The 25,632-nt window shown below is 39.5% G+C and overlaps 1 protein-coding gene and 1 pseudogene across 4 annotated transcripts in view; one reads left to right on the forward strand and one right to left on the reverse strand.

The window, feature by feature from the left end:
• Positions 1 to 25,632, reverse strand: part of MDN1 (midasin AAA ATPase 1) — a 173,424-nt gene that overhangs the window by 105,525 nt on the left and 42,267 nt on the right. For all 4 annotated transcript variants that reach the window (XM_047734448.1, XM_047734449.1, XM_047734447.1 and 1 more), the window contains exons 14-22: positions 24,306 to 24,454; positions 23,534 to 23,594; positions 16,345 to 16,556; positions 11,385 to 11,488; positions 9,817 to 9,961; positions 8,999 to 9,095; positions 7,273 to 7,386; positions 1,449 to 1,596; positions 1,053 to 1,163 (exon numbers count right to left, since the gene is read on the reverse strand). In XM_047734448.1, coding sequence (XP_047590404.1) covers positions 1,053 to 1,163; positions 1,449 to 1,596; positions 7,273 to 7,386; positions 8,999 to 9,095; positions 9,817 to 9,961; positions 11,385 to 11,488; positions 16,345 to 16,556; positions 23,534 to 23,594; positions 24,306 to 24,454 — 1,141 coding nt within the window. The remainder of the gene's footprint in view (positions 1 to 1,052; positions 1,164 to 1,448; positions 1,597 to 7,272; positions 7,387 to 8,998; positions 9,096 to 9,816; positions 9,962 to 11,384; positions 11,489 to 16,344; positions 16,557 to 23,533; positions 23,595 to 24,305; positions 24,455 to 25,632) is intronic.
• LOC125102551 (60S ribosomal protein L36a-like) lies at positions 4,139 to 4,788 on the forward strand (annotated as a pseudogene).

The following is a 25,632-nucleotide window of genomic DNA, read 5'->3' on the forward strand; positions in this document are numbered from 1 at the left end:
AGAAGGAAAAGAGGTTATCACCAAGAATGCTGCCCCATTCTGGATGGTGAATCCAAAGTAATCCTAAGACCCTAATAAGGTACTTTCTTCCTTAAGAGTTAAGGAATAAAAAAAAAGAGAGAGTTAAGGAATCAACATATAAACAAGCCTGTTAGTTGGTAAACCACTTTCTCAGCATCTTTCACTCCCGTGTTATTCTAGAATTTCCTCTGTCAAACTGAAATGATAGTTTTGTTTAATAAAAAAAAAATGTCCAACCATCAATCATATGGGAAGTGTGTACACAAACTACGGTGTAAGTGACGAAATACTATGTAACCATTAGAAACAATGTCACAGTGATCTCTGGTACAGACACAAAAATATAGGATATAGTGAGCCTGAGAAAGGAAGCTACAGAACAGTATTACGAGACGGTTCCTTTTAAGTTATTTATATTAGATATATGTATTAGAATTTGCCCTTGCTAAGTGAAATAAGTCAGTCAGGAAAAGACAAATACCATATGATTTCACACATATGTGGAATTTAAGAAACAAAAATGAACAAAGAAAAAAAAAGACAAATCAAAAAACAGACTCTTAACAATAGAGAATAAACTGATGGTTACCAGAGGGAAGGTGGGTGAGGAGACTGTCAAACAAGCGATGGGGATTATGAGTACACTTAACTTCAGCAACTAGTAACATACAGATTTGTTGAATCACTATATTATTGCATATGTGAAACTAATGTAACAATGTATATTAAATATACCGGAATTAAAATAAATAAGAAAGAATTTGCTTTGATAAACCTATACATGCACTGTCATAATTTGAATATATAACAAAACACATATATAATGTAGGTGGAAAGGCATAAGGTTTAAATCTCTAAAGAGTGGGGGTAGGACTACTGGGAATTTTCACCATCTAAGACACCACCTAATGTTTTGGAACAAATGGATTACTTTTATAATTAGAAACAAGTTTTGTTTTTAAAAAAAAAAAAAAGAAATGTTGATAATTCAACCTTTCACTTATGTTAAGTCAAGAAATCAAACAACATACCTGCTTCAGCAGACTTTTTACATTGCCAGAGACAATGTGTTGACAAATGAGCTTCTGAACTATTGGGTGTGATGCTCTGTCAAGCTGTGTTAAGAAACCCAAACAAAATCCCTAGGAAAAAAACCAAATACGCATAAAACTAATTACCCTTCTGCAATAACAGGTCAACTTATTTCAGGAACAAAATTGAACCTCTCGGGTAGTGCTGGTTCCCAGAACAACTTTTAAATGTGATATGATGGCAGAAAAAGGGCAGGGTTACTCTGGTATGTTCTGGGCTGAGCTGACTAAATGGAACACACAGGCAAACCTGGCATTTGCATCACCACTCCCTCCCATCCAATAGTGAGCCCATCCACCAAGCAGCTCCCCTTTAAGAACAGACTTTAGAAAGACCTCATAGAGCGAGCGCTGGATGTTGCTACAAGGATTGGAAACTGCAAATCGCAGAGCTCTACAAAGAGTCCGAAGGCTGTAGTGAGGTCTATGGCCAGTTCCATCCACCAATTTTGTCCCAGAGTCTTTCCGTAGAGCTGTGTACAAGCTACAAAAAGGATAGAGTTCAAATGACTTTGTTAACTAATAAGCATTCACTATTTTGCCATTATTCCCATTTTTTACACAAGGTCCAAAAGCCAATTTTTTAAAAAAAGATTTTATTTATTTATTTGATAGAGACACAGTGAGAGACAGAACACAAGCAGAGGGGAAGTAGGAGAGGGAGAAGCAAGCCTCCCACCGAGCAGAGAGCCCAATGTGAGGTGGCATCCCTGGACCCCAGGACCCCAGGATCATGAGCTGAGCTGAAGGCAGGCACTTAACAACTGAGCCACCCAGGCGCCCCATCATTTTTATAGAATTAGATAGTTAAGCTGACATATGATTTCCTAGAGCATTCATCAAAACTTCTCAGACATTCTCTTTTGAATCTATTTTTCAGGGCTTCCTGCTTAGCGGGGAGTCTGCTCCTCCTTCTGCCCCTCCTTTCTCTGTATCTCGCTCTCAAATAAAACCTTTTTTAAAAGAATTTAGTTTTCATACACTCAGGCTCTTTTAAAAGAAGGATCTATCAATTTCCTTTAGGATGAAAAGAGCAGAGAGGTGAAAAACGCTTGATCTCAGGACCCCGGGACCATGATCCAAGCTGAAGGCAGAGGCCTCAACACACCGAGCCACCTAGGTGCCCCAAAACATCAGATTCTTAACAAAAGACAGTAAGATAGGAGAAGCCCTTGGTAAGAATATACAGAGCCCAGGGGTGGCTCAGTTGGTTAAGCATCCAACTGCTGATTTTGGCTCAGGTCATGATCTCAGCGTGGTGGAATCAAGCCCTGATTCAGGGTCTGTGCTCAGAGGGGAGACTCCTTGAAATTCTCTCTTCCTCCTCCCCTACCCCTCCAACCCCCAACCCCACGCACTCTAAAATAAATCTTAAAAAAAAAGTACACACACACACACACAAACACACACACACAAAGTCTAAACACGGTGTTCCAAAGTCTGCTCCAATACAAGAGGGAAATAAAGTCCTGGTGTAATCTAATACTGATGGAGAAGCACACAGAACAAAATCATGGTATTTGAAAGGTCATAGGTATGGCCATAATCAACAATGACAAAATGTTACACAGTATGAAAATATGGTGTCTGCTACTGTTACCATTACCACACTGTAGTAATCCAGATGGCAAGACAAAATACGCTTCAGACTTAAACATGAAATGCAAGAAATTTAAAACTTCCTTAAATTCATGATCAGCTACACAAGATCAAAAGTAACCAAATGTGAGGGGCACCTGGGTGGCTCAGTGGGTTAAAGCCTCTGCCTTCAGCTCAGGTCATGATCTCAGGGTCCTGGGATGGAGCCCTGCATCGGGATCTCTGCTCAGCAGGGAGCCTGCTTCCTCCTCTCTCCCTCTCTGCCTGCCTCTGCCTACTTGTAATCTCTGTCTGTCAAATAAATAAATAAAATCTTTAAAAAAAAAAAAAAAAGAGTAACCAAATGTGTCACAGATGAAATCCAAGTTCTTGCCCAAATAGTAAGATTTGACTTGCCTCTTTGCAATCCTGCTACATGTTCTTTTTTTTTTTTTTAAGGATTTTATTTATTTATTTGAGAGAGAGACAGAGAGAGAGAGAACATGAGAGGAGAGAAGGTCAGAGGGAGAAGCAGACTCCCCGTGGAGCTGGAGCCTGATGTGGGACTTGATCCCGGGACTCCAGGATCATCACCTTAGCCGAAGGCAGTGGCTTAACCAACTGAGCCACCCAGGTGCCCCCACGTTCTTTCTTTTGTAGAAAGAATCTACATTCTAGGAATGGGTTATTACAAATGGAACACTTACTACTTATACTATGGCATTTTTTAAGAGTCTCTGCTTTATCTAGTCTGTTTTAAATTCTGCTTTTAAATTTTAACTACACATATTGGGACGCCTGGGTGGCTCAGTGGGTTAAGCCGCTGCCTTCGGCTCAGGTCATGATCCCAGCGTCCTGGGATCGAGTCCCACATCGGGCTCCTTGTTCTGTGGGGAGCCTGCTTCTCCCTCTGCCTCTGCCTGCCACTCTGTCTGCCTGTGCTCGCTCTCTCTCTCTCTGACAAATAAATAAATAAAATCTTTAAGAAAAAAATAAATAAATAAATAAATTTTAACTACACATATTTATACTTTTGTCCAAACATTCTTGGCTAACAAAAGTGTTCTAATTTTAGGATGTGGTATTGGTAAACCATTCCAAAGCATTTTTACAAATGCCTCCTTAACTATTCTTTTTAAAATAGGGCTCCAACTGGGGCTCCTGGGTGGCTCAGTTGGTTAAGTGCCTGACTTCAGCTCATGATCCCAGGGTCCAGGCTCCCTGCTCAGTGGGGAGTCTGCTTCTCCCCCTTCCTCTTCCCCTGCCTGTGCTCTCTCTCCCTCCTTGTTCCTTCTCTCAAATAAATAAAATCTTACAAGAAAAAAAAAAAAAAGCTTCAAGCCTGTATTTTCTAATCCCCATTTTGCTTTATGTGTTATTTTCCTATGCTTACCATAACCTAAAAATATGTTTCTCCTGCTTTCTGTGCTAATAGCGCTCTTGCAAACATGGTGAACATTCCTAAAACCCACCAGAATTTTTGTAAGAAGTATGACAAGCACTAACCCCACAAAGTGACAGTGTACAAGAAAGGCAAAGATTCTCCTTATGCACAGGGAAAGCAGCATTAAGAAATGAAGCAGAGTGGCTATGTCAATTTTCTGAAAAAAAGGCTAAAACTACAAAGAAGATTGTGCTGAGGCTTGAATGTGTTGAGCCCAACTGCAGATCTAAGAGAATGCTGGCTATTAAAGGATGTAAGCATTTTGAACTGGGAGATAAGAAGAGAAAGGGCCGAGTGATTCAAGGGCCAAGCTTCCTATTTTTTTGTTTGTTTGTTTGTTTGTTTGTTTATTTATTTGTCAGAGATAGAGAAAGAGAGAGAGCACAGGCAGACAGAATGGCAGGCAGAGGCAGAGGGAGAAGCAGGCTCCCTGCTGAGCAAGGAGCCCGATGTGGGACTCGATCCCAGGACGTTGGGATCATGACCTGAGTCGAAGGCAGCCGCCCAAGCAACCGAGCCACCAGGCATCCCCATATTTTGTTGTTTTATGAAGACAATAAAATCTTGAGGTTATAGTCACTTCAAAAAAATTACAGTGTGTATCTCCTTATTTATTGGTTATCTTCACCTCTTGAATTTTTAAAAGCTCCATGAGGAGATTATTTATATTTATCTTATTTATAGCTGTATCCCTAGCACCTCGGCAACTCAATAATTATTTGAACAAAAAAAGGGTAACAGGGGCGCCTGGGTGGCTCAGTGGGTTAAGCCGCTGCCTTCGGCTCAGGTCATGATCCCAGGTCCTGGGTTCGAGCCCCGCATCGGGCTTTCTGCTCAGCAGGGAGCCTGCTTCCTCCTCTCTCTCTGCCTGCCTCTCTGCCTACTTGTGATTTCTCTCTGTCAAATAAATAAATAAAAAATCTTTAAAAAAAAAAAAAAAGGTAACAAACCACAAAATACAAAGTAAAACATTAATATGATCCTATTTCAGAAGCTTGTATAGTTCTTTCTACACAACACAGACAAAACGGACTAAGTGAAGTGCCCAGAATGACAGAATTTGTTTTTGACAGAGCCCGTGCTAGAATTCAGGTTGTCTGATAGAAGACTGTGCCCTTTCCACATGGCATAAGAAACAAAAACAGAAACGGAAACAGAGGCTCAAGAAGGATGCCTGGCAGAGGACATGAACAGACATTTCTGCAAAGAAGACATCCAGATGACCAACAGACACATGAAAAAGTGTTCCACATCACTAGGCCTCAGGAAACTACAAATCAAAACCACAATGAGGTATCACCTCACACCAGTCAGAATGGCTAAAATCAACAAGTCAGGAAATGACAGATATTGGCGAGGATGCGGAGAAAGGGGAACCCTCCTACACTGTTGGTGGGAATACAAGCTGGTGCAGCCACTCTGGAAGCATGGAGGTTCCTCAAAAATTGAAAATAGAGTTACTAGGGGCGCCTGGGTGGCTCAGTGGGTTAAGCCGCTGCCTTCGGCTCAGGTCATGATCCCAGGTCCTGGGTTCGAGCCCCGCATCGGGCTTTCTGCTCAGCAGGGAGCCTGCTTCCTCCTCTCTCTCTGCCTGCCTCTCTGCCTACTTGTGATTTCTCTCTGTCAAATAAATAAATAAAATCTTTAAAAAAAAAAAAAAAAAAAAAGAAAATAGAGTTACTATGACCCAGCAACTGCACTACTGGGTATTTACCCTAAAGATACGAATGTAGTGATCCGAAGGGGCACGTGCACCCGAATGTTTATAGCAGCAATGTCCACAACAGCCAAACTATGGAAAGAATCTAGATGTCCATCTACAGATAAATGGATAAAGAAGAAGTGGTATATATACACAATGGAATACTATGCAGCCATCAAAAGAAATGAAATCTTGACATTTGCAACGATGTGGATGGAACTAGAGGGTATTATGCGGAGTGAAATAAGTCAATCAGAGAAAGACAATTATCATATGATCTCCCTGATATGAGGAATTTGGGAGGCAACATTGGAGGTTTGGGGGGTAGGGAAGGAAAAAAATGAAACAAGATGGTATTGGGAGGGAGAAAAACCATAGGAGACTCTTAATCTCACAAAACAAACTGAGGGTTGCTGCAGTGGGGGGAGGAGGGAGAGGGTGGTTGGGTTATGGACATTGGGGAGGGTATGTGCTATGGTGAGTGCTGTGAAGTGTGTAAGCCTGACGATTCATTGACCTATACCCCTGGGGCTAATAATATATATGTTAATAAAAAATTAAACTAAATAAATAAAAGGCAGATATTAATAACAACAAAAAAAAAAGAAGCAGAAGAAGGATGCCTGGGTGGCTCAGTCAGTTAAGCATCTGCCTTTGGCTCAGGTCATGATCCCAGGGTTCTGGGATCGAGTCCTGTATAAGGCTCCTTGCTCAGAGGGAGCCTGCCTCTCCCCTGCTTGTGGGGGCATACTCTCTGACAAATAAATAAAATCTTTTAAAAAATAAATAAATAAAATGCTTTGCAGTTTAGAAAATGCATTCTTATAAGGAAGGAAGGATGGGAGGGAGGAAGGAAAAAAGAAAGAAAGAAAAGGCAAGGCTCAAGAAAGCAGCAAGCCACATGGCCAATATGAACTTTAGTCAGCTAAGCCTCAATTAATTCTAAACCCCAGTCACTCACTGTATCAACCTCTTCCTCCCTGCATCCCACATAACGAACATGCAAATTGCAAAAAGTAAGATTTCATCAAGACAGAGCAAAATAGGGTGAGCCTGGTGGTGGGTATTAAAGAGGACATTTATTGCATGGAGCACTGGGTGAGGTATATAAACAATGAAACTTGGCACACTAAAAAAATAAAATGAAATTTAAAAAATGAAAATACAAGTCATTTACATTCTGGGGATGTAAACTCCTAGCTATGAATACAGAAGTAATTAGGAGAGTATTATCTAATTGTTTACATATTCTCATCGGTAATAATTCTTAAGCTTTCAATGTAGCTTCATTAGGAAAATCCATGGGAGTTCATACTTTAAAATAGAAACCTTAATGATAATCCTTCTCCAGTCAGAAGCAAAAAGGAATAATACATGTGCATTAGGCACACATGTTCAGGCGAAAAGTTTATGAAGAGAAACCAAAGAGAACCTACTTGATGATTCCTTGCACTGTGGTCTTATTCACACTCAGTCCTTTCAGATAATCCACAATAAGAATTTGTAAATCTTCTTTACTTTCCAATTCTTCTACATAAAGTTCTGTGAACCTGTAAGACAATGATTATTAAATAATAACTTTTTAGGAAGTTAATATAGCTATTCTGACAATTAAAAAATACAAAACACAGGGGCACCTGGGTGGCTCAGTGGGTTGAGCCTCTGCCTTCGGTTCAGGTCATGATCTCGGGGTCCTGGAATCGAGCCCCACATTGGGCTCTCTGCTCGGCAGGGAGCCTGCTTCCCCTCCTCTCTCTCTGCCTGCCTCTCTGCCTACTTGTGATCTCTCTGTCAAATAAATAAATAGAATCTTTAAAAAAAAAAACACACAGGGGCGCCTGGGTGGCTCAGTGGGTTGGGCCGCTGCCTTCGGCTCAGGTCATGATCTCAGGGTCTTGGGATCAAGTCCCGCATCGGGCTCTCTGCTTGGCGGGGAGCTTGCTTCCCTCTCTCTCTCTCTGCCTGCCTCTCCGTCTACTTGTGATCTCTCTCTGTCAAATAAATAAATAAAATCTTAAAAAACACACACACACACACACACACACACACATGGGGCGCCTGGGTGGCTCAGCCAGTTAAACATCTGCCTTTGGCTCAGGTCATAATCCCAGGGTCTTGAGATCAAACCCCTCATCCCCTCACCAAGCTCCCTGCTCAGTGGGAAGCTGGCTTTTCCCCTCTCCTTCTGCCTCTCCGCCCTGGCTTGTTTTCTCTTTCTCTCTTTTCCTCTCTCTCACAAGTGTGCGCTCAAATAAAATCTTTTAAAAAAATACAAAACACAAGAAATTATATAAACTCATTTTAATTGCTTATAAAATATGAAAGCCTTTCATCTAAATAAAAACTGACCATAATGAAATAAAAGAAGACATTTATCCTTACTTTCAGAGGTGTTATTATAACAGCATGTGACAAAAAAAAAATACACAACAAAAAGCACCCTCATCAGCAAAAATAAAATCATTGGAGCAAAGAAAATACAATGTCTCTAATTTATAAAATTTTCCTAAAAAGGTTTTATTACTCTTGTAATGCGGGGATAGGAATCTTAAAATATTTTAGCACTATTTTAAAACTCAACATTCAACAAAAGGTCACCAACAAATATAAGATCATCATCTTTTTCCAAATGCTACAAACATGAAATACCAACAAAATACCTTGTTGGTGTCAGTCAGTGTTTAATGAACACTGAAAATTAAAAGGCCTTTTACAAACCACTGGCCTCATCCAAGAGGATTCAGTTCCTAAAATGCACTTATACTGTTAAATGTTATACTGTTTTATCAGTATGTGAAAGTTTTTCTGGTAGCTATAAGGTTATTCAAAAGAGGAAAAAAATTAATTTTCTATAATATCTGTGAGCCATTAAGTGTCATACAAACAACCCAAAGGAAGAAACTCTCCTGTTCTGGAGTCCTCTGTAGTCCTACCACCTAGAAAAAGTAGAGGAATATGACAAATAAGGAAGGATTCCTCTTACCAGAGATCAAGAAATTTCAAGCATTGTTATGAGGTTTGGTTATGTTAATATTACCAATCAATCAATAAAGAAAACTTGAAAGAAAAAGAAAGAAGAAAGAAAGAAAGAAAGAAAGAAAGAAAGAAAGAAAAAAAGAAAGAAAGAAAGAAATCCCCAGGAATCAGGCCATGTCCCCTCACCTGTTTCTTATTCCTGGTGGGAGATTTCTTTTGCCCACATCTGTTGCTGGGTTCATGCACGCAAATAAACGGAAGTCAGGATGCCGAACCAGTGGTTCTGTTAGGAGAAAATTACAAATTCTCAACTGGTAATAGCAAGTGATCAGCCACAGGTGCCCGGGGAAGACTATCTAACGCCACAGAACCTCAGGCCAGGAAACCCTGCCTCAGACTCAGCAGCGCTGGAACTGGCTGCTCAAACCATCCTTACCTTTCCTGAAACCCCACTGAAACCAATTTCCAGACCTATGTACCAACTTAATCTTACACTCCCCTTCCACTATCTTTGAAGGTATGGTTGTTCATTATTATTTATATTTTATTACCTATTCATCAGCATATATTTTGTCACTCAGTGTGCAGCATGTCTATTACTTACTACCCAAATAATTTATTTTATTTATTTTTTTTTTTAAAGATTTTTTATTTATTTCTTTGACAGAGAGAGATCACAAGTAGACAGAGAGGCAGGCAGAGAGAGAGGGAGGGAAGCAGGCTCCCTGCCGAGCAGAGAGCCCGATGCGGGACTCGATCCCAGAACCCTGAGATCATGACCCGAGCCGAAGGCAGCGGCTTAACCCACTGAGCCACCCAGGCGCCCTACCCAAATAATTTAAATTCTTATCCTTTGCATTCCCCATGCCACCTAACTTAGCAGAAAATTAGTACTATGGAATGAACACTGGGAGGGCTACATAATCTACCTAACCAAAAGAATCTTACTCTAAAAAGACCAAAAGGCCTGGGACCAAGTTAACCTTAATGGGATCAAGTGGTACCTGTGTCTCCTCGATCCAGCAATACCAGGGAGCCAGAGGAGCCTTCAAGTAAACCACTGAGACATTCTAATGTTTCTGGAGCAGCCAGATTAATCTCATCCAACAAGATCCACTCTCCTTTCTTTATGGCTTGAGCTAGCGTACCCTAAAAGAAGAGAAAGTAAACTGTTAAAAATCCATTGCAAATAAGGATACACTCACCAAGGGCAGTTACGTAAGCAGGGTTAGAAATAAGAAGTGAGCTCAAACCTTTTGTGCTTGATGAGCTTTCACCCTAAATGCAAATGGCCACCAGCTTGTTGTAAGAGCTAAGGCCAAGTCAACCATTTTTAAATGTCCGGAGGGGCAAGGAAGGATCTTTGAGCCTAACAGAGGGGTGCAACAAACTAAATCATCTCAGTAGCTAGACGGTCAAGTAACTAACAACTTACAATGTAGTCCGACGTTTATCAGTACCCGAATGGTTATTAAAAGCACCCAAAATAAATACAGGGTCAGGTGAGGAGTATGCAAAGGGGAGATAAAAGACTAAATCAGGAGACTGCAGTTGTTGTAATACATGGTCTTTCACATTTGCTGGAGAATATCAAAATAAATCTTTCCTCATCTTCACTGATTTAGCTCTTCAAATTCTATTTCCGAGAGCACTGAAAAATAAATCTTATAATCCACTCACTGACATATCAAAACCTAAATTGTTTTATTATTAAGTGGCTTTATACTTATGCTTTCATGATGATCCTACCAGAAGCTTCTAAAAATTTAATTGAAAACAATAAAACAGAATAAATGTATTGAACTCCAGTGTAATGCCAAGTCATGAAATAGGTATACACCCTATTTTGAGAGCACTTGACATCCTAATTGGTTATTTTAAAAATAATCCTATTAACATTAAGCACTGATAACCAATTTCCCACAACGATGTACACAATCAAAACAAGATCAAACAAGAGCCCTACCTCCTTTTATGGTGTAAAGTATGCCACAGAAACAATTTTTAAAAAATAAGAATTAAAAATCTTAAGTCATGGGTGCCTGGGTGGCTCAGTGGGTTAAGCCGCTGCCTTCGGCTCAGGTCATGGTCTCAGGCTCCTGGGATCGAGTCCCGCATTGGGCTCTCTGCTCAGCAGGGAGCCTGCTTCCCTCTCTCTCTCTCTGCCTGCCTCTCTGTCTACTTGTGATCTCTCTCTGTCAAGTAAATAAATAAAATCTTTAAAAAAAAAAAAAATCTTAAGTCACGAAAATTTAATTGAGCCGGTTCTTCCCAGACCTCAAGTGAATAGATCCAAATCTATACCCCGCCCTCAAAACCCTCCTCATGCAACAGAGTTCACTAGTTGTCCTCACCTGCAACTTTAAAAATAATGGTGCTCATCAAGGCCTTATAATTTCTGTAAAGGACATTTTTCAGAAATCATTCCCCTGAAGCACTATTTCATTAGTGTTTAAATCTTAAACACCAAGCACTAAAAATACCAACATAAAGAGAATACAAAATAGTAGGCAGCCTAAACTTGTATTTTGTATCAAACATTCTTTTAACCTAAATAAATGAACCAAAATACCTCTACAAATGCAAACAATAGAGCATTTTCAGTCATTTTCATCTGTTGTTGAGCATGGTTGAGTCTAAGACCAAATGCTTCCCACTTCTCTTTTAGGAGTAACCCTAGAAAAGAATAAAGATGAGAACTTAACATACATTTTAGGTTGTAACACATAGAACTTAAACACAAACAAAAAAAAATAACAAAACTCACATAAAAATCAAAGATCTTAGATACAGAAAAAAATAAATCCAAGTACTTATATAATGTTATACGCCAGCCACTACAGTAATCAGATCATCTCTGTGCATGTGTACATTAGTTAATTCTTTCACCCCTCACCGTAGCCCTTTGAAGTAGGTACCCTTAGCCCCATTTCATGGGTGAGAAAGGACAGAGAAGATAACTAAGCTACCAAAAGCCCTTTGGCTGTAGAACCCAGCTTTTTGGAAACAACTTATTTTCTAAGGAAATATGACTTATTGACCAATAAGTTGTAGTTGTTCATCAACATTACCAACCATGCTTTTATGGAAATCATGCCTAGAATCACAAAAGGAGCAATTCTTATGAATCGGTCGTCTTTGCCCTACATCCTAGAAAGCTCCAATCTGTACGGCTTCATTCTTCCCCACACTCCTTTGCTAACTCTGTGAGGGAATCTGAGTTTGTCTGCACAGCGAAGTCAATCACGGAGACACCAAGTGTGTGCAGCAAGGATTTACTCAAGAGGCAGCAGAATGACGAGACTCAGGAAAAGCAAGCCTCAAATCCGCCCTTTCCAAAGAGAGAGAGTCAGGGATACTTACAGGCAAGTGAAAACAAGTCTGGGTAAAATGCTGCATCTGCAATTTTCGTCTGCAGCTGCACCTATTATTCGTCCCCTTAGCTCCCTGGTTACCAGTTTCAATCCCCACTGTCTTTTTTTTTCCCCTAAGATTTGGTTTATTTATTTATTTGAGAAAGAGCAAGAGTAAGAGAATATAAGCAGGGGGAGTAGCAGAGGGAGAAGCAGACTCCTCACTGAACAGGGAGCCCAACATGGGGTTCAATCCCAGGACCCTATCCCAGGACCGTGGGATCACGACCTGAAGCAAAGGTAGGTGCTTACCCGACTAAGCCACCCAGGAGCCTGCCCCCAACTGTCTTTTGATCATGATTCATTCTTGAGGGAACTGGGATGACAAGAGCTCTATTTCCTGTTGAAATAGGATGCAATTTGGGGGTTTGAAGAATCAAACAACTTCATTCCTTCTTGGAAATATTCCCTTGTACTTGGCTTAACATGTATATTCTGCTTGACCAAAACAGCAGTTTCTTCTTTGGTTGTTTTGGAGCAACACTGGAAAGCTGACATACCCAGCAACTAGACAAGCTACTAGAAGTGCTGAAGTCCTTTATCTCCATGCAGCAAATAAACTTCATCAAGAAGAAGGAGCTTGGGCCCCTGGGAGCCACTGGGTGGCTCAGTGGGTTAAAGCCTCTGCCTCCGGCTCAGGTCATGATCCCAGGGTCCTGGGATGGAGCCCCACATCGGGCTCTCTACTCAGCAGGGAGCCTGCTTCCCCCTCTCTCTGCCTGCCTCTCTGCCTACTTGTGATCTCTGTCAAATAAATAAATAAATCTTTAAAAAAAAAAAAGAAGAAGAAGAAGGAGCTTTACAATTTGGGAAAGAGTTGTATACCTAACGCTGTTTTTTGTTAGTTTCACAAATTTTTACCTAGTTCAGTTTTATGATCTTAAAGGTATCAAAAACTGTATTTGTCAAAACTCCTTCCCATGAACTGCCTAAAGCTGTAACATATTTGGAAGACTGTTAGAGTAAAACAGCAACTATAAACGAGAAAAGGCTCAAAATTGGCCATGGTTAAATACCGGATCAGAGTTCATTATAATGCAGCTGAAATTTGGTGCAGGGAACCATAATGCAAGGAATATAATGCAGGGAAATTTGGTGATTACTGGGGCACACAACATTTTATTTATTAGAATTACAAGTGATGACACTGTACCAGGACAGATTAAAATCTTATAACCTAAGAAGGTTTATCATCATTTATTTGACAAAGCTTCCCATATAATGACATGCCAAACAAATAAGCCTAATTAGTAAAAAAGACTTCATTCAGAAGTTGAATTTTGGGAAGTTTTGTCAGAAATATCAGGAAATTTTGAAGCATATGCCAAAATAGGATTACAGGTCATTACAAAACTTAATTACCGATGTAGTAAATGCAACACTAAGAGATTGTAAAGGCAAAGTTGTTAGCTTGGGACTTTTAACATTGAAAAGATTCAACTTTCTGAAGCAATAAAGGACCTAACAGAGACAAAATGTAGAAATTTTGTTTTTCCAAACAGATTACATTAATGATAAAGAAAAACCTAGACCAATAATCTAAGGAAACTGCCATTTAACATGAAAACCTAATTCCAATTTTATGCCGGTGCACTTCTGATATTAAAACTTACTCATTCCAAAAGATAAATTCTTTAAAAATTAATGAAGTCCCTTCCTTTTTCCTCCTTGTCATCTCCCATGTTAACATAACACTTATCAGGACGCAGACAACCAGGGTACAGCATGGGTCTGATTTCTTGTGCTGGGTGCAGTGACGTGCTGACAAGAATCTCCATCAGAAGAGAAGGACTCTCAGCTATAGGGGCACTATCAACAGTCCTCAACCCTGAGACACCATCAGGGACTGCCCTAACTGAAGACAGCTGCCTTGCCAAGGGCATGCCCTCTTCCTAGGTGGTCATATCCAATGACTATTATAAAAGTCCAGCCCCAATTTTGCCCCAATTTAGGATGGTTCTGAAGGGTAATTCAAATTTGGAACTCCTCAGAGCGTCAGCTAAGGCTTCTTTTGATACTGTATCACTGCTCAACTTCTGCCTAATCTTATTCTCTTACTCTCGTCTCTTGATCACTCCCTAATAAACTTCACATACTAATATCCATCATCTTAGTGCCTACCACGCACATAGTTCCTTTCCAAAGACTCCCTTCTCATAAACCTTCTACAACTTTCCTTTTTACATTCACATTTTGTCTTCAATTTTCCCTCTTAAATAACCAGTCTCACTTTCCTTGCATAGAGTTGTCTCCCTTATCATTTCCAGTAATTCTATGTATTAGAACTTTTAACTCTTAGAAACTTTAAGTTTCTAGTAAAAACTAAGTAGTAACTAATTATGAACTATTTGTTGTACCGGCATTCCTTAGATTGGTGAATTTATGACATTTAAGAATTTTTAGAAATATATGCCTTATCTCAGCATGGCACAGAACACGTTTATTAGCAAACCCAAATATCTTTAGTTTCTCTGTAAGAGGGGGCCAAAATCAGATAAACCTATGTTTAGTAATTAATGTTTTATCTTAATTTAGAAACGATCTAGATGTTTAGTGAATTTACTTAACTCAACATTGAACTTAGAAAAACTTTAAAGTTTTAGGTTACCAAAGATCTCGAAAGCTACTGAAAAGTTTACCTGTAAACCTTTTTATCTTATTTACATCTATTGGTTCTGAACAGTTTTATTCAGATTACCCATAAAGACTTTAAAAAACAAAGTCATTTGCCCAAGCTACATATTTTAAAAAAAAATTTATATCAACTTAATTGACTTAAATCCAGGCAGAATAAAAGTTTATGCTGATAGTTCTAATGACCTATTTTTATTATACCAACAACTTTAAATCAACTTTAATACCGAATCTTTTTCAGATCATGTGAACTTGAAAAACTTGGATTAGTTTCTGAGTTTTAGAATGCCCAATTCTCATAAGCACTTGCCTTCAGGCCAACTTAAATAGCTCTCCTTTACAAACTAATTTTAGCACTACTATCCAGAAGTGGAGAAAATATCTCGTATTTACAATATAGATGAACATATATACAAATACACAAATAAGATGCAAACAAAATCTTACAGAACAAATCCAATTGAAAGATGGTATTATCATTTATGGATTCATTAACTGGTCATTGTTATCCAGAGTCTAATGAATATTACGGTCAAGCAGTGTTACAAAAAAAATCTTTTTTTCTCTCCTAAGTTTGTAACTAAACACTGCTGTATTCAGGAATCAAACTGTCATTTCCCATTTCCAATTAGAATGTGGCTGATTTTACATCCAAAGATGTGAACAAAAACTGCAGCAGCAAACCAAACGATCCCAGAATACTTCTGTGAGCACTGGCTGCTCCCTAAAAGTTGGGGCTTCACCAACTGAAACAAATGGCTTCCTAGTCAAGGGGGCTAAGAGAGTCAAGCCAAATGGGAGGAAGAAATAAGCTCACCAAGACACATCTGCCCCGACCAAAAACTATTTCCTTGCCACAGGAGTTAAATTAAGCTCTGAGTGCTGGCAACACCCAGTCAGAGTGGGGCTCAGGGACAATTCCTAGGACAAAAAGCCTAAGTAAATGCTTAAACTTGTCACCAAATTCTTGTCAGCTGGCAGCTCATGAACCACTGGCAAAAAGCTCGTGGCTGGCTCACCAACGTCAGAACTAAACCCAAGTTCATGTGCCTGACAGAGAGCAAAGCCGACTGAGTATGTAGCAAGGAAAGGTGTTTACTCAAGAGGCAGCCAAGGGTCACCTGGCTGGCTACCCATAGAGCATGCAACTCGTGATCTCGGCCTTACAGGTCCAAGCCCCACTTTGGGTGGAGATTACTTAAAAATAAAATCTAACAAAAACAAAACAGAACAAAAAGGCACCCAAACAAAAACAAGAAGATGGGACAATAAGCCTCAAATCTGCCTTACAGGGGAGCAGAGTCAGAGATGTTTAAAGGAAAACACTGCAGACTCGTTTATTAGTCTGCAGGTGTGCTTATTAATCCTACTAACCCTTTGGTCACTGGTTTCAATTCTGCTAATAAGCCTCAGCCTCATGGCCTCCCACCAGCAGTACAGGTCCTATTCTTTTTTTTTTTTTTTTAGTACAGGTCCTGTTCTTACCAGTTTCACTTTCTTTTCCATCCTTGTTGACAGCCGACTTGTGCACATGCTGCATTAATCTGAGGAGATCATGCCACCGTTTCTGCCTGTAGCACGTCTGAATATGCCCCAAGAATGTAAAGTTTTGCTTCTTGGAAAACGTCTGGGCAAAGAGTTCTTCAAATGACTCCCGTAAGGGCAGCCAAATAAGCTTATGGTCCACCGGTTTGTAACTGAAACAAAAGGTAAATGTAATTCCCAAACTTCTGAAGCTAACAGAAATTAGAAATGCTGTCACAGAATATAGGAATAGGTCTAAGATTTCATTTAATCAAAATCAAAAATAATACCAAGATCTATGTTAAAGTTTTATTTATTTTTTAAAGATTTATTTATTTGAGAGAGAGAGTGAGAGAGAAGGATGAGGGGGAGACGGAGAGAAATCCTTAAGCAGATTCCAGGCTGAGTGTGGAGCCCAACTTGGCGCTCAATCCCAGGACCCTGAGATCATGACCTGAGCCAAAATAAAGAGTCGGCCGCTAAACCAACTGAGACACCCAGGCCCCTTGGTGTTAAAGTTCTAAATTATAATCTATTTTCTCCACACCCAGTATAAAAACTAGTATTAGGTAAACAGTATTATGAAAAAAACTGGAAATTCCTAGTTGGACAGTGAGAGGCATGTCACTTATTTTCCTAACATGTTTAAATAAACATCATATATAAGCACTTAATGATACAACATATTTATTAAAATTGGCCAAAAAGTTTTCAGGATATTTTAGAAGAAAATACAACATCTGAAATTGATTAACTTAAAGTGAGCACAACTCACGGCTTCTCAATTGACAGGGAGAGGATACTGCTTTTTTTTTTTTTCCCTAATTTTATTTATTTATTTGATAGACAGAGATCACAAGTAGGCAGAGAGGTAGGCACAAAGAGAGAGAGAAAGGAGGAAGCAGGCCCCCGCTGAGCAGACAGCCCGATACAGGGGCTCGATCCCAGGACCCTGGGATCAAGACCTGAGCCGAAGGCAGAGGCTTTAACCCACTGAGCCACCCAGGCGCCCCGAGGATACTGCTCTTAAAGAGACTGAAATGGGGCCAGGGAAAGGGGGAAGCAACAGTATCTCAGACATTGCAATTGTTTGTGGCCCTCCAAAGCTCAACATTTTATTTCTTAGTATTTAGATGCTCTTATTCTTTAGCATTTCTCTGGTTAGGGAGCTAGGAAATTAATCCATATAAATTTTATTTATTTTAAGCATTAGGCTCCACACCCAGTGTGCAGCCCAACACAGGGCTTGAACTCACTACCCTAAGATCAAGACCTGAGCTGAAATAAAGAGCTGGACACTTAACCAACTGAGCCACCCAGGCGTCCCTCATATAAAGTTTAATTTAATATTCAAGGGCAGGAGTGATAATGAAGAGTTGAGAAACACCTGCTGTAGCAAAAAGTTGCTCAGGCAGCACAAACTGTTCCTGAAAAACCTCAAATATACAATTTTCTGAAACCTAAGATACTATATACTATAATCACAGGGCCATGAAACAATACCAAATATGTTTCAGAATAGTGAAGCACAACTAGAGAACTGGACACTACTTACTCATTGGACTGTGAGGGAGGAACCATGAAATGAGTAACACCAAGGCCCTGATACAGAGCATCTATGAAAGAGTCTGATTCCAGAGAGAAAGAGCATGAGAACTTCAAACTCATTTACACTTACCAGTTAGCACTAACACATTAGTAAAGATATTTATTTACTCTATTTATTCAACAAAAATTTACTGAGTACCTGTTAGTTGTTAGGCACTGAGTAAACAAGACCCATAAGGTCCTGCCCCACTGTAGCTTACAATCCAAAGAAAGAAACAATAAGAAAATATATCTACTATAAAACATCAAGTAGTAGTAAGTGCTATGAATATAAATATAAAGGATTGGGTGAAGAAGGCACTGGTAATTTAGACATGGTAGTCAGAAAGACTTGGTTAAAGATGGGAATTTGAAGGTGACCCAAATCAAGCACGGAAAGGAGCTAAGCCAAACATCTGTGGGCGGCAAGGGATGTCAGAGAAAGCACAGCGAGCATCTAGGCGTGATATGCAAAAGTGTGTGGCTGGAGCTCAGTGGCAGAGCCAGACAAAGGAAATTATATCAGAGGTGCCAGTGCCAGATTATGAAGGACCTCAGAAGTCAAAAAATGCCTTTGGAGTATACTCTAAATGGCCTGAAAATCGGTGAAAGGATTTGAGACATGTGTTCTGATGATACCTTTGAAGGACCATTAACTATTGAATGAAAGAGAAACCTTTGGGAAGTTAGGAGTAGAAGCAAAGCTGAGAGACCGATAGACTGGTCCAAGGAAACAATGATGAACAAAAGTAGTGAGGAACTGAACAAAACACAAACTTTATTTAAATAAAATTGCTAGTCTTAAAGATGACAGTACAAATGGAACCCAAAGCTAACTGAGGCAGCAGAGTAATGATCAAGTACACAGACACTTGGGCGCCTGGGTGGCTCAGTGAGTTAAAGCCTCTGCCTTTGGCTCAGGTCATGATCCCAGGGTCCTAGGATCTAGTCCCACATCGGGCTCTCTGTTCCACGGGGAGCCTGCTTTCCCCCTCTCTCTCTGTCTACCTCTCTGCCTACTTGTGATCTTTGTCAAATAAATAAATATTAAAAAAAGAAAAACCACAGACACTCTGTACAGACAGCCTTGGTTCAAACAAGAACCAGCCTCAATAAGTACCTCAATAAGGTACTTAATCTCTCATGTATAAAATGGGGTAATAGTCTGTGCCTCATGGTTGCTAAAAATGCAAACTGAGTTAACACAAAGGACTACAGGGCGCTTGGGTGGCACAGTCGGTTAAGTGACCCACTCTTGGTTTAAGATCAGGTCACAAATCTCAGGGTCCTGGGATCTAGCCCTGCATTGAGTTCCGTGCTTAGTGGGGAGTCTGCTTGAGGATTCTCTCTCTCCCCTCCTGCTCTGCCCCCCACACTCTCTTGCTCTCTCTCTAAAATAAATAAATAAATAAATCTTTAAAAAATAAGAAATAAAGGACTCCAAATAGTGCCTGGAACCTGAATACATACTAGAATTAGCTGTTATAATTATTAACATTATTAAGTGGCTCAAGTCTATTGAATTCATGAAAGTAGCAGCTTAAAACTGCAAAAGAGACTAAAAGAAGCATCTGTTCATTTAAAGCACAGCATAGTGGCTGAGACAGTTAAGTCAATAAAAGTCAATTTTTCAAGTGATGAAAAAAATGCATTAACATATACACATTTCAGAAAGAAAGAAAAACATGAGCTGCAACACAAATACTCAGCGGGAACTAACCTGACACCTGAGAGAACATAACACTGAGAGTGTATGTAAGAATTCACTTGAAATTGGCTAAAAGAAAATGACTAATACTGTAACATGTGAAAGAACATAAATCAGTACATGCTGAGTAACCAAAATGATAAACACTCTTCTTCATTTTAGAATCAGGTTTCCAAATTTATGAGCACGCACTTCTGCCCTGTTCTCTTCAGTACAGAGGTTTCCACGGGTGGCAAAGAAAGAGGATCCAAGTTGGTGGCTTCTCCATTTCTATGAGACCTTTAATTCTCCTCCCATTTTTTTTCTCTCCTTCATTGCCAACTTCTCCAAGAGTCATGTTTCTCCCTCAGAGGCTGCCCTTACCAATCCCCTTCTCTATAAAGAATGCTGTGAACCTGTGCTCTGGGTTTTGCCATTTAGTCCTAGAGTTTCTCCTTCTGGAATGATTTTATCTGCTTCATCTAAGTCCTCTGTGTTCTCTACTCTTTTTCAGAGTCTCATCATAAGTTCTCTTCACCCCCAACTCTGTTGGAACTTGGTTTAGTTCTCTACTCACAAGTAATCTGAAGGTCTATGTTCTGCCTACCAGAATAACAGGGGCACGTGGCTGGCTCACTTGATCTCAGGGTTATAGGTTCGAGCCCCATGCTGGGTATAGAGATTACTTAAAGATAAAATCTAAAAAAAGAAATTTTTTTTAAATGAGTTAAAAATTAAATGGAGGGGATCCCGGCTGGCTCAGTCAGTAGAGCATGCAGTTCTTGATCTCAGGGTCATTAGTTCAAGCCCCACACTGGGCGTGCAGCCCACTTTAAAAAAACAAAGAACCCTTAAATGAAGGAAAAAAATATACCACACTAGTACTAATAAAAAAAAAAAAAGGGAGTACATATACTAACAAAGATCAGAAGACAATCTGTATAACATAGTTGAAGACTCTGATGATCTTTGAAGTTTTACTTTTATAAAGTGTCTTTATTCTCAATTATACTCTTTTTATTTTTATTTTTATTTTTTTTAAAGATTTATTTATTTATTTGACAGAGATCACAAGTAGGCAGAGAGGCAGGCAGAGAGAGAGGAGGAAGCAGGCTCCCCGCTGAGCAGAGAGCCCGATGCGGGGCTCGATCCCAGGACCCTGGGATCATGACCCGAGCCGAAGGCAGAGGCTTTAACCCACTGAGCCACCCAGGTGCCCCTCAATTATACTCTTTTTAAAATCAATCTAAAGGATCCAGATTTGCAAAACAAACTAATTAGGCTATAAATCCCTTTCATTTTTTTATAATATTATTTGACATGTGTAAAATATGGGGTTTGTTAAAAAGATTTTATTTATTTATTTGACAGAGAGAGAGAGATCACAAGTAGGCAGAGAGGCAGGCAGGGGGGGCGGAAGCAGGCTCCCCGCTGAGCAGAGAGCCCCATGTGGGACTCGATCCCAGGACCCTGAAATCATGACCTGAGCCAAAGGCAGAGGCTTAACCCACTGAGCCACCCAGGCGCCCCTGTAAAATATGTTTAACATAAGTTATAAAACCTAATGAAACAAATGAAACCACACATCCCTAAAATAGAAATATTATACTTTCTCTATCGTATCTCCCTGCAACTCTTGAATTTTGTTTTCCAGTCCCTTGTCTTTCTCAAGTTATTTTTTAGTCTTTCCCTCTTACACACAAAAACTCATAAGCAAAGGAGTCATCCACGCATCTACAATATGTTATACATTAAAAGATTTGATTTAGGGCGCCTGGGTGGCTCAGTGGGTTAAGCCGCTGCCTTCGGCTCAGGTCATGATCTCAGGGTCCTGGGATCGAGTCCCGCATCGGGTTCTCTGCTCGGCAGAGATCCTGCTTCCCCGCCCCCCTGCCTGCCTCTCCATCTACTTGTGATCTCTCTCTGTCAAATAAATAAATAAAATCTAAAAAAAAAAAAAAAAAAAAAAAAAAAAAAAAGATTTGATTTATACCACTTTCCAGTAATACAAAAATATAGGAAGCAAAGCACATTTCCAATCATATAAACACTGAAGCATATATAAGTTTTCTATTTGATAACTGAAGCTAACCTACTAACAAGGAAAAAATGAATACATACTGTTTTTAGGAAGTTGGCACTAAAATAAAACTCCAGTTACCATATTCTGATGCCAATCTTTTTACTATCAATTGCATCAGGATACAAACGGGCATCTCTGTACTCACTATGTTTAAAACTACTTACAATGGCTGACATAACACCACAAATTCTTAGCAGAGACAAACCCAATACATGTTCAATCAGTACAAGACCAGCCATTTGTGGGGCCCCTGGGTGGCTCAGTCATTAAGTGTCTGCCTTTGGCTCTGGTCATGAACCCAGGGTCCTGGGATTGAGTCCTGTATCAGGTACCCTGCTCGGCAGGAAGCCTGCTTCTCCCTCTCCCACTCCCCCTGCTTGTGTTCCCTCTCTCGCTGTGTCTCTGTCAAATAAATAAATAAATAAAATCTTTAAAAAAAAAAGCCCAGCCATTTGTTTTAGGAATTCATAACAGGAGAATATTCCTGAAGACATACAGAGATACAGAATAAGAGAAATACACGGTATTATACATGGTATTACTAAGTAACAAATTCTATATATTAGTAAGAACATATTGCCAAGTACCTCAATGAAGGAAAGGGGAGATTCAGTGTCAATTATGACAGTAGTAAAATAAAAATAGAGTAGAAAGATTACCAGGGAAAAAAATAACAAAGTGAAAGTAGAATTAGAGTAAGAAAGATAAGCCTCAGGTAATGGATCTTAAGATAGAATATATATTTAAAAGCATTCAGTACATCATTACTAATATGTGTAGAACAGAATATAAGTAATGGGCAAGAAAAGGAAAAGTACCAAAAGAAGCAGGATTCAAAGTAGCAATCTACCCACAGCAAGGAGGAATGTAAGACAAAGAGAGTGAAATTAAAAACTGCTGTTAAGGTGGCCCCAAAAAACCCAGATAAATGAAAAGCTTTCTGGTAGACGCCATTAAGAGCAAAAAGAACAATAATTTCTACTTTATGCCTTTAAGGATTTTTTTAAGCAACTGTTCTGAGTTAATGGGACAGATCCCAAATGTCTTTCAACATAAGGTATGCCAATAGCATCCATCAGTTTTATAGCCTTCAGCACAAACCAAACATATTCAATGTGAACCAAACATATTAAAAAACACCAACACGAAAGGGCATTTTAATGACCACAGTGGAGTCCCATGAGCAGCATTTAACCAAGTAGAGAGCTACTTAATGTTTCAAAGATAACTGAACTGCAGGAGAGAGTCTAGCTCCAAGGCACTGTGACTCCAGAATGTATGCTTTAGACAAATGACTGTACACACAAATAGTAATTGATTATACACTTGGTTTTTTTCCCCTCTCCATTCCAGCATGATCTTTGAGAGCAAGAACCTCAAGTGTTCTTTACAATAAAGAGAAATAGGGATGCCTGGCTGGCTCGGTCAGTTAAGCATCTGCCTTCAGCTCAGGTCATGATCCCAGGGTCCTGGGATGGAGTCCTGCATCAGGCTCCCCTGCTCATCAGGAAGCCTGCTTCTCCCTCTCCTACTCTACGTGCTTGTGTGCGCTCTCTCACTAGTCTGTCAAATAAATAAATAAAATCTTAAAAAAAAAAAAAAGTAAAGAGAAACATCTCCACATCCAAGAGCTCCTCAATAAAGTCCAATAAATAACCTGCTGGAGTAGGGGTAGGGGTACAAGTCTTTGGACCTTTTTCTAATGCTAATTTTGAGCTTTGAAAGGAAAAACTATTTGTTCCCTCAAGCAGTGAACACAAAATAACAAGAAAACAATTTTAAACCATACTTACCCTCCAAGCAAGTCTGCAGTGTCACTCTGTTGATTCATGTTGACAACCCTCAAACGGTGGCCTTTTAAAAAGAAAGGGCGGAAGGGTCATTCTGAAAATTTCAAGACTAATTATATCCAGTGATCCTTAAGGATGTGTAGGCATAGGCATAGGGCAAATCTTTAAATGTATACTTCCTCTGATTCTCTTATTTTACTTTCAGGAATTTCAACCATCCGAAATTTTCACCTAACCCAGAAAGATATGGACAAGATATCTTGTACATATATGTATATACGTACAAGATATGTACAAGATTGTGTATCAGTATCAGATAACTGAAAACAACAAAAAAATTCCTTCAGTAAGTCAATGTCTATAAATCAGAATTAAATAAAATTCCAATATGGAATATTATTATTTAGCCATTAAATAGAAATGAGGCAGTTCTATTTTTAAAGATGTCTAATTTCCTTGTTAACTGCAATACATATATATAGAATCCCATTTTTTCAACATAAAACCAAACTTAAATATTTATATATTTGCAGACCATAGATTAGAGCCAAAAAAAAAAAATTAATACCAAGCTATTAACAGTGGTTATTTCCAGGGGAAAAAATTACATTATTTCCAAGGAAAAAATTTCCAGTGGTGATTTCCAGGCAAAGCAGAGTGGTGGCACTTTTTAAACTCTAGTATTTTGTGGACTTTTTATTTAAGGGTGGAAGGGGAAGGCAATCAGTGTGAAATGTTTATTGTCTGGGGGCAGAGTGCTACTCCTCTAACTTACCTGTAATGTGAGCCAAGTACTGGACAGTAGAGGTTTTGCCAGTCCCGGTCTCTCCCACCAGCAACACAGGTTCCCCTTTGCTAACACACACCGCGAGCTGTTCAATAAGAACAGAGGATGGCCTCGTGGGAGCAAAAGTGAACCTCTCCCTGGGAAGGGGAAAACAAGTAAGCGGTCAGAGAAACAGGCTGCAAATTTTCCTTAAGTGTTGTTTTGAGGAACCAGATTTTCCAGACTCCACAAAAATCAGAAGATAACTCACAGTAGCTGTCTTCAGGATATAAAACAGATATCCTTATAGCCTATGAATTGCAGAATTCATTCATTCTACAAACACTGAGTATTTATATACCTGGTACTTTAGTAGACTCTAGAGATTCAAAAGACCAATAAGATAAGACATTATCTGTACTAGCTATGTCGTCTTAGGCAAATTACTTACCCTCTCCTAGCCTTGGTTTCCTCACCTATAAAATTTGGATCAGAGCTACTATTTGTGGTGGGTTGAACAGACTCCCCCAAAAATTCATGTCCACTCAGAACCTATGAATGTGACCTTAGATGAAAAGAAGGTCTTTGCAGATATAAATAAGTTAAAATCCTATCATACTGGGTTTAAGGGTGAGCCTTAAATTCAATGACTGGTGTTCTTACAAAGACAGAGAGAGACTTAGAAACACAAACACACACAAGAAAGATGATATGACGATGGAGACAGAGATGGGAGAAATGTAACTAGAGACAAGGAACACCAAAGATTGCTGGTAGCCTTCAGAAGACAGGAGGAGGTAAAAGCCTTCAGTGGAAATGTGGCCCTGCCAACATCATGATTTCAGATTTCTAGTCTGTAGAACTGCAAGGAAATAAATATCTATTGTTTTAGGCTACCAAGTTTATGGTAAGTTGTTACAGCAGTCGTAAGACAATAATAAGTTAATTCATAAAATTATTATAACCACCACATGAGAAAACATATGCAAAGTGCTTAGCACAATACTAGGCATATATTAAGTATTTAATAAATGGTAACTAGAGCTCAGAATCTTGTAAAATTCTAGGAATTAACAGACTAACAACAGGATCTCACCTGACTTCCAAGTGAGGTTTACTTTGCTAAATACACAAAGTGAATAAAATAAAAAACACATCTTTGCTACTTCCAAGTACCTAATCACCCTCATCACCTCCTTCACCTATTAACATCTAATTTTACAGAATATACTTTAGAAAATCACTGCTTCTTACCATCCAGCACAGTGGAGAGATCACCATTCACACACATTCTGGTCAGACACAGGGGCTGGACTAGTCCTTCTATCATGTTCCT

Source organism: Lutra lutra, chromosome 6 (genome assembly GCF_902655055.1).
Source record: "Lutra lutra chromosome 6, mLutLut1.2, whole genome shotgun sequence".
NCBI classification, from domain to species: Eukaryota; Metazoa; Chordata; class Mammalia; order Carnivora; family Mustelidae; genus Lutra; species Lutra lutra.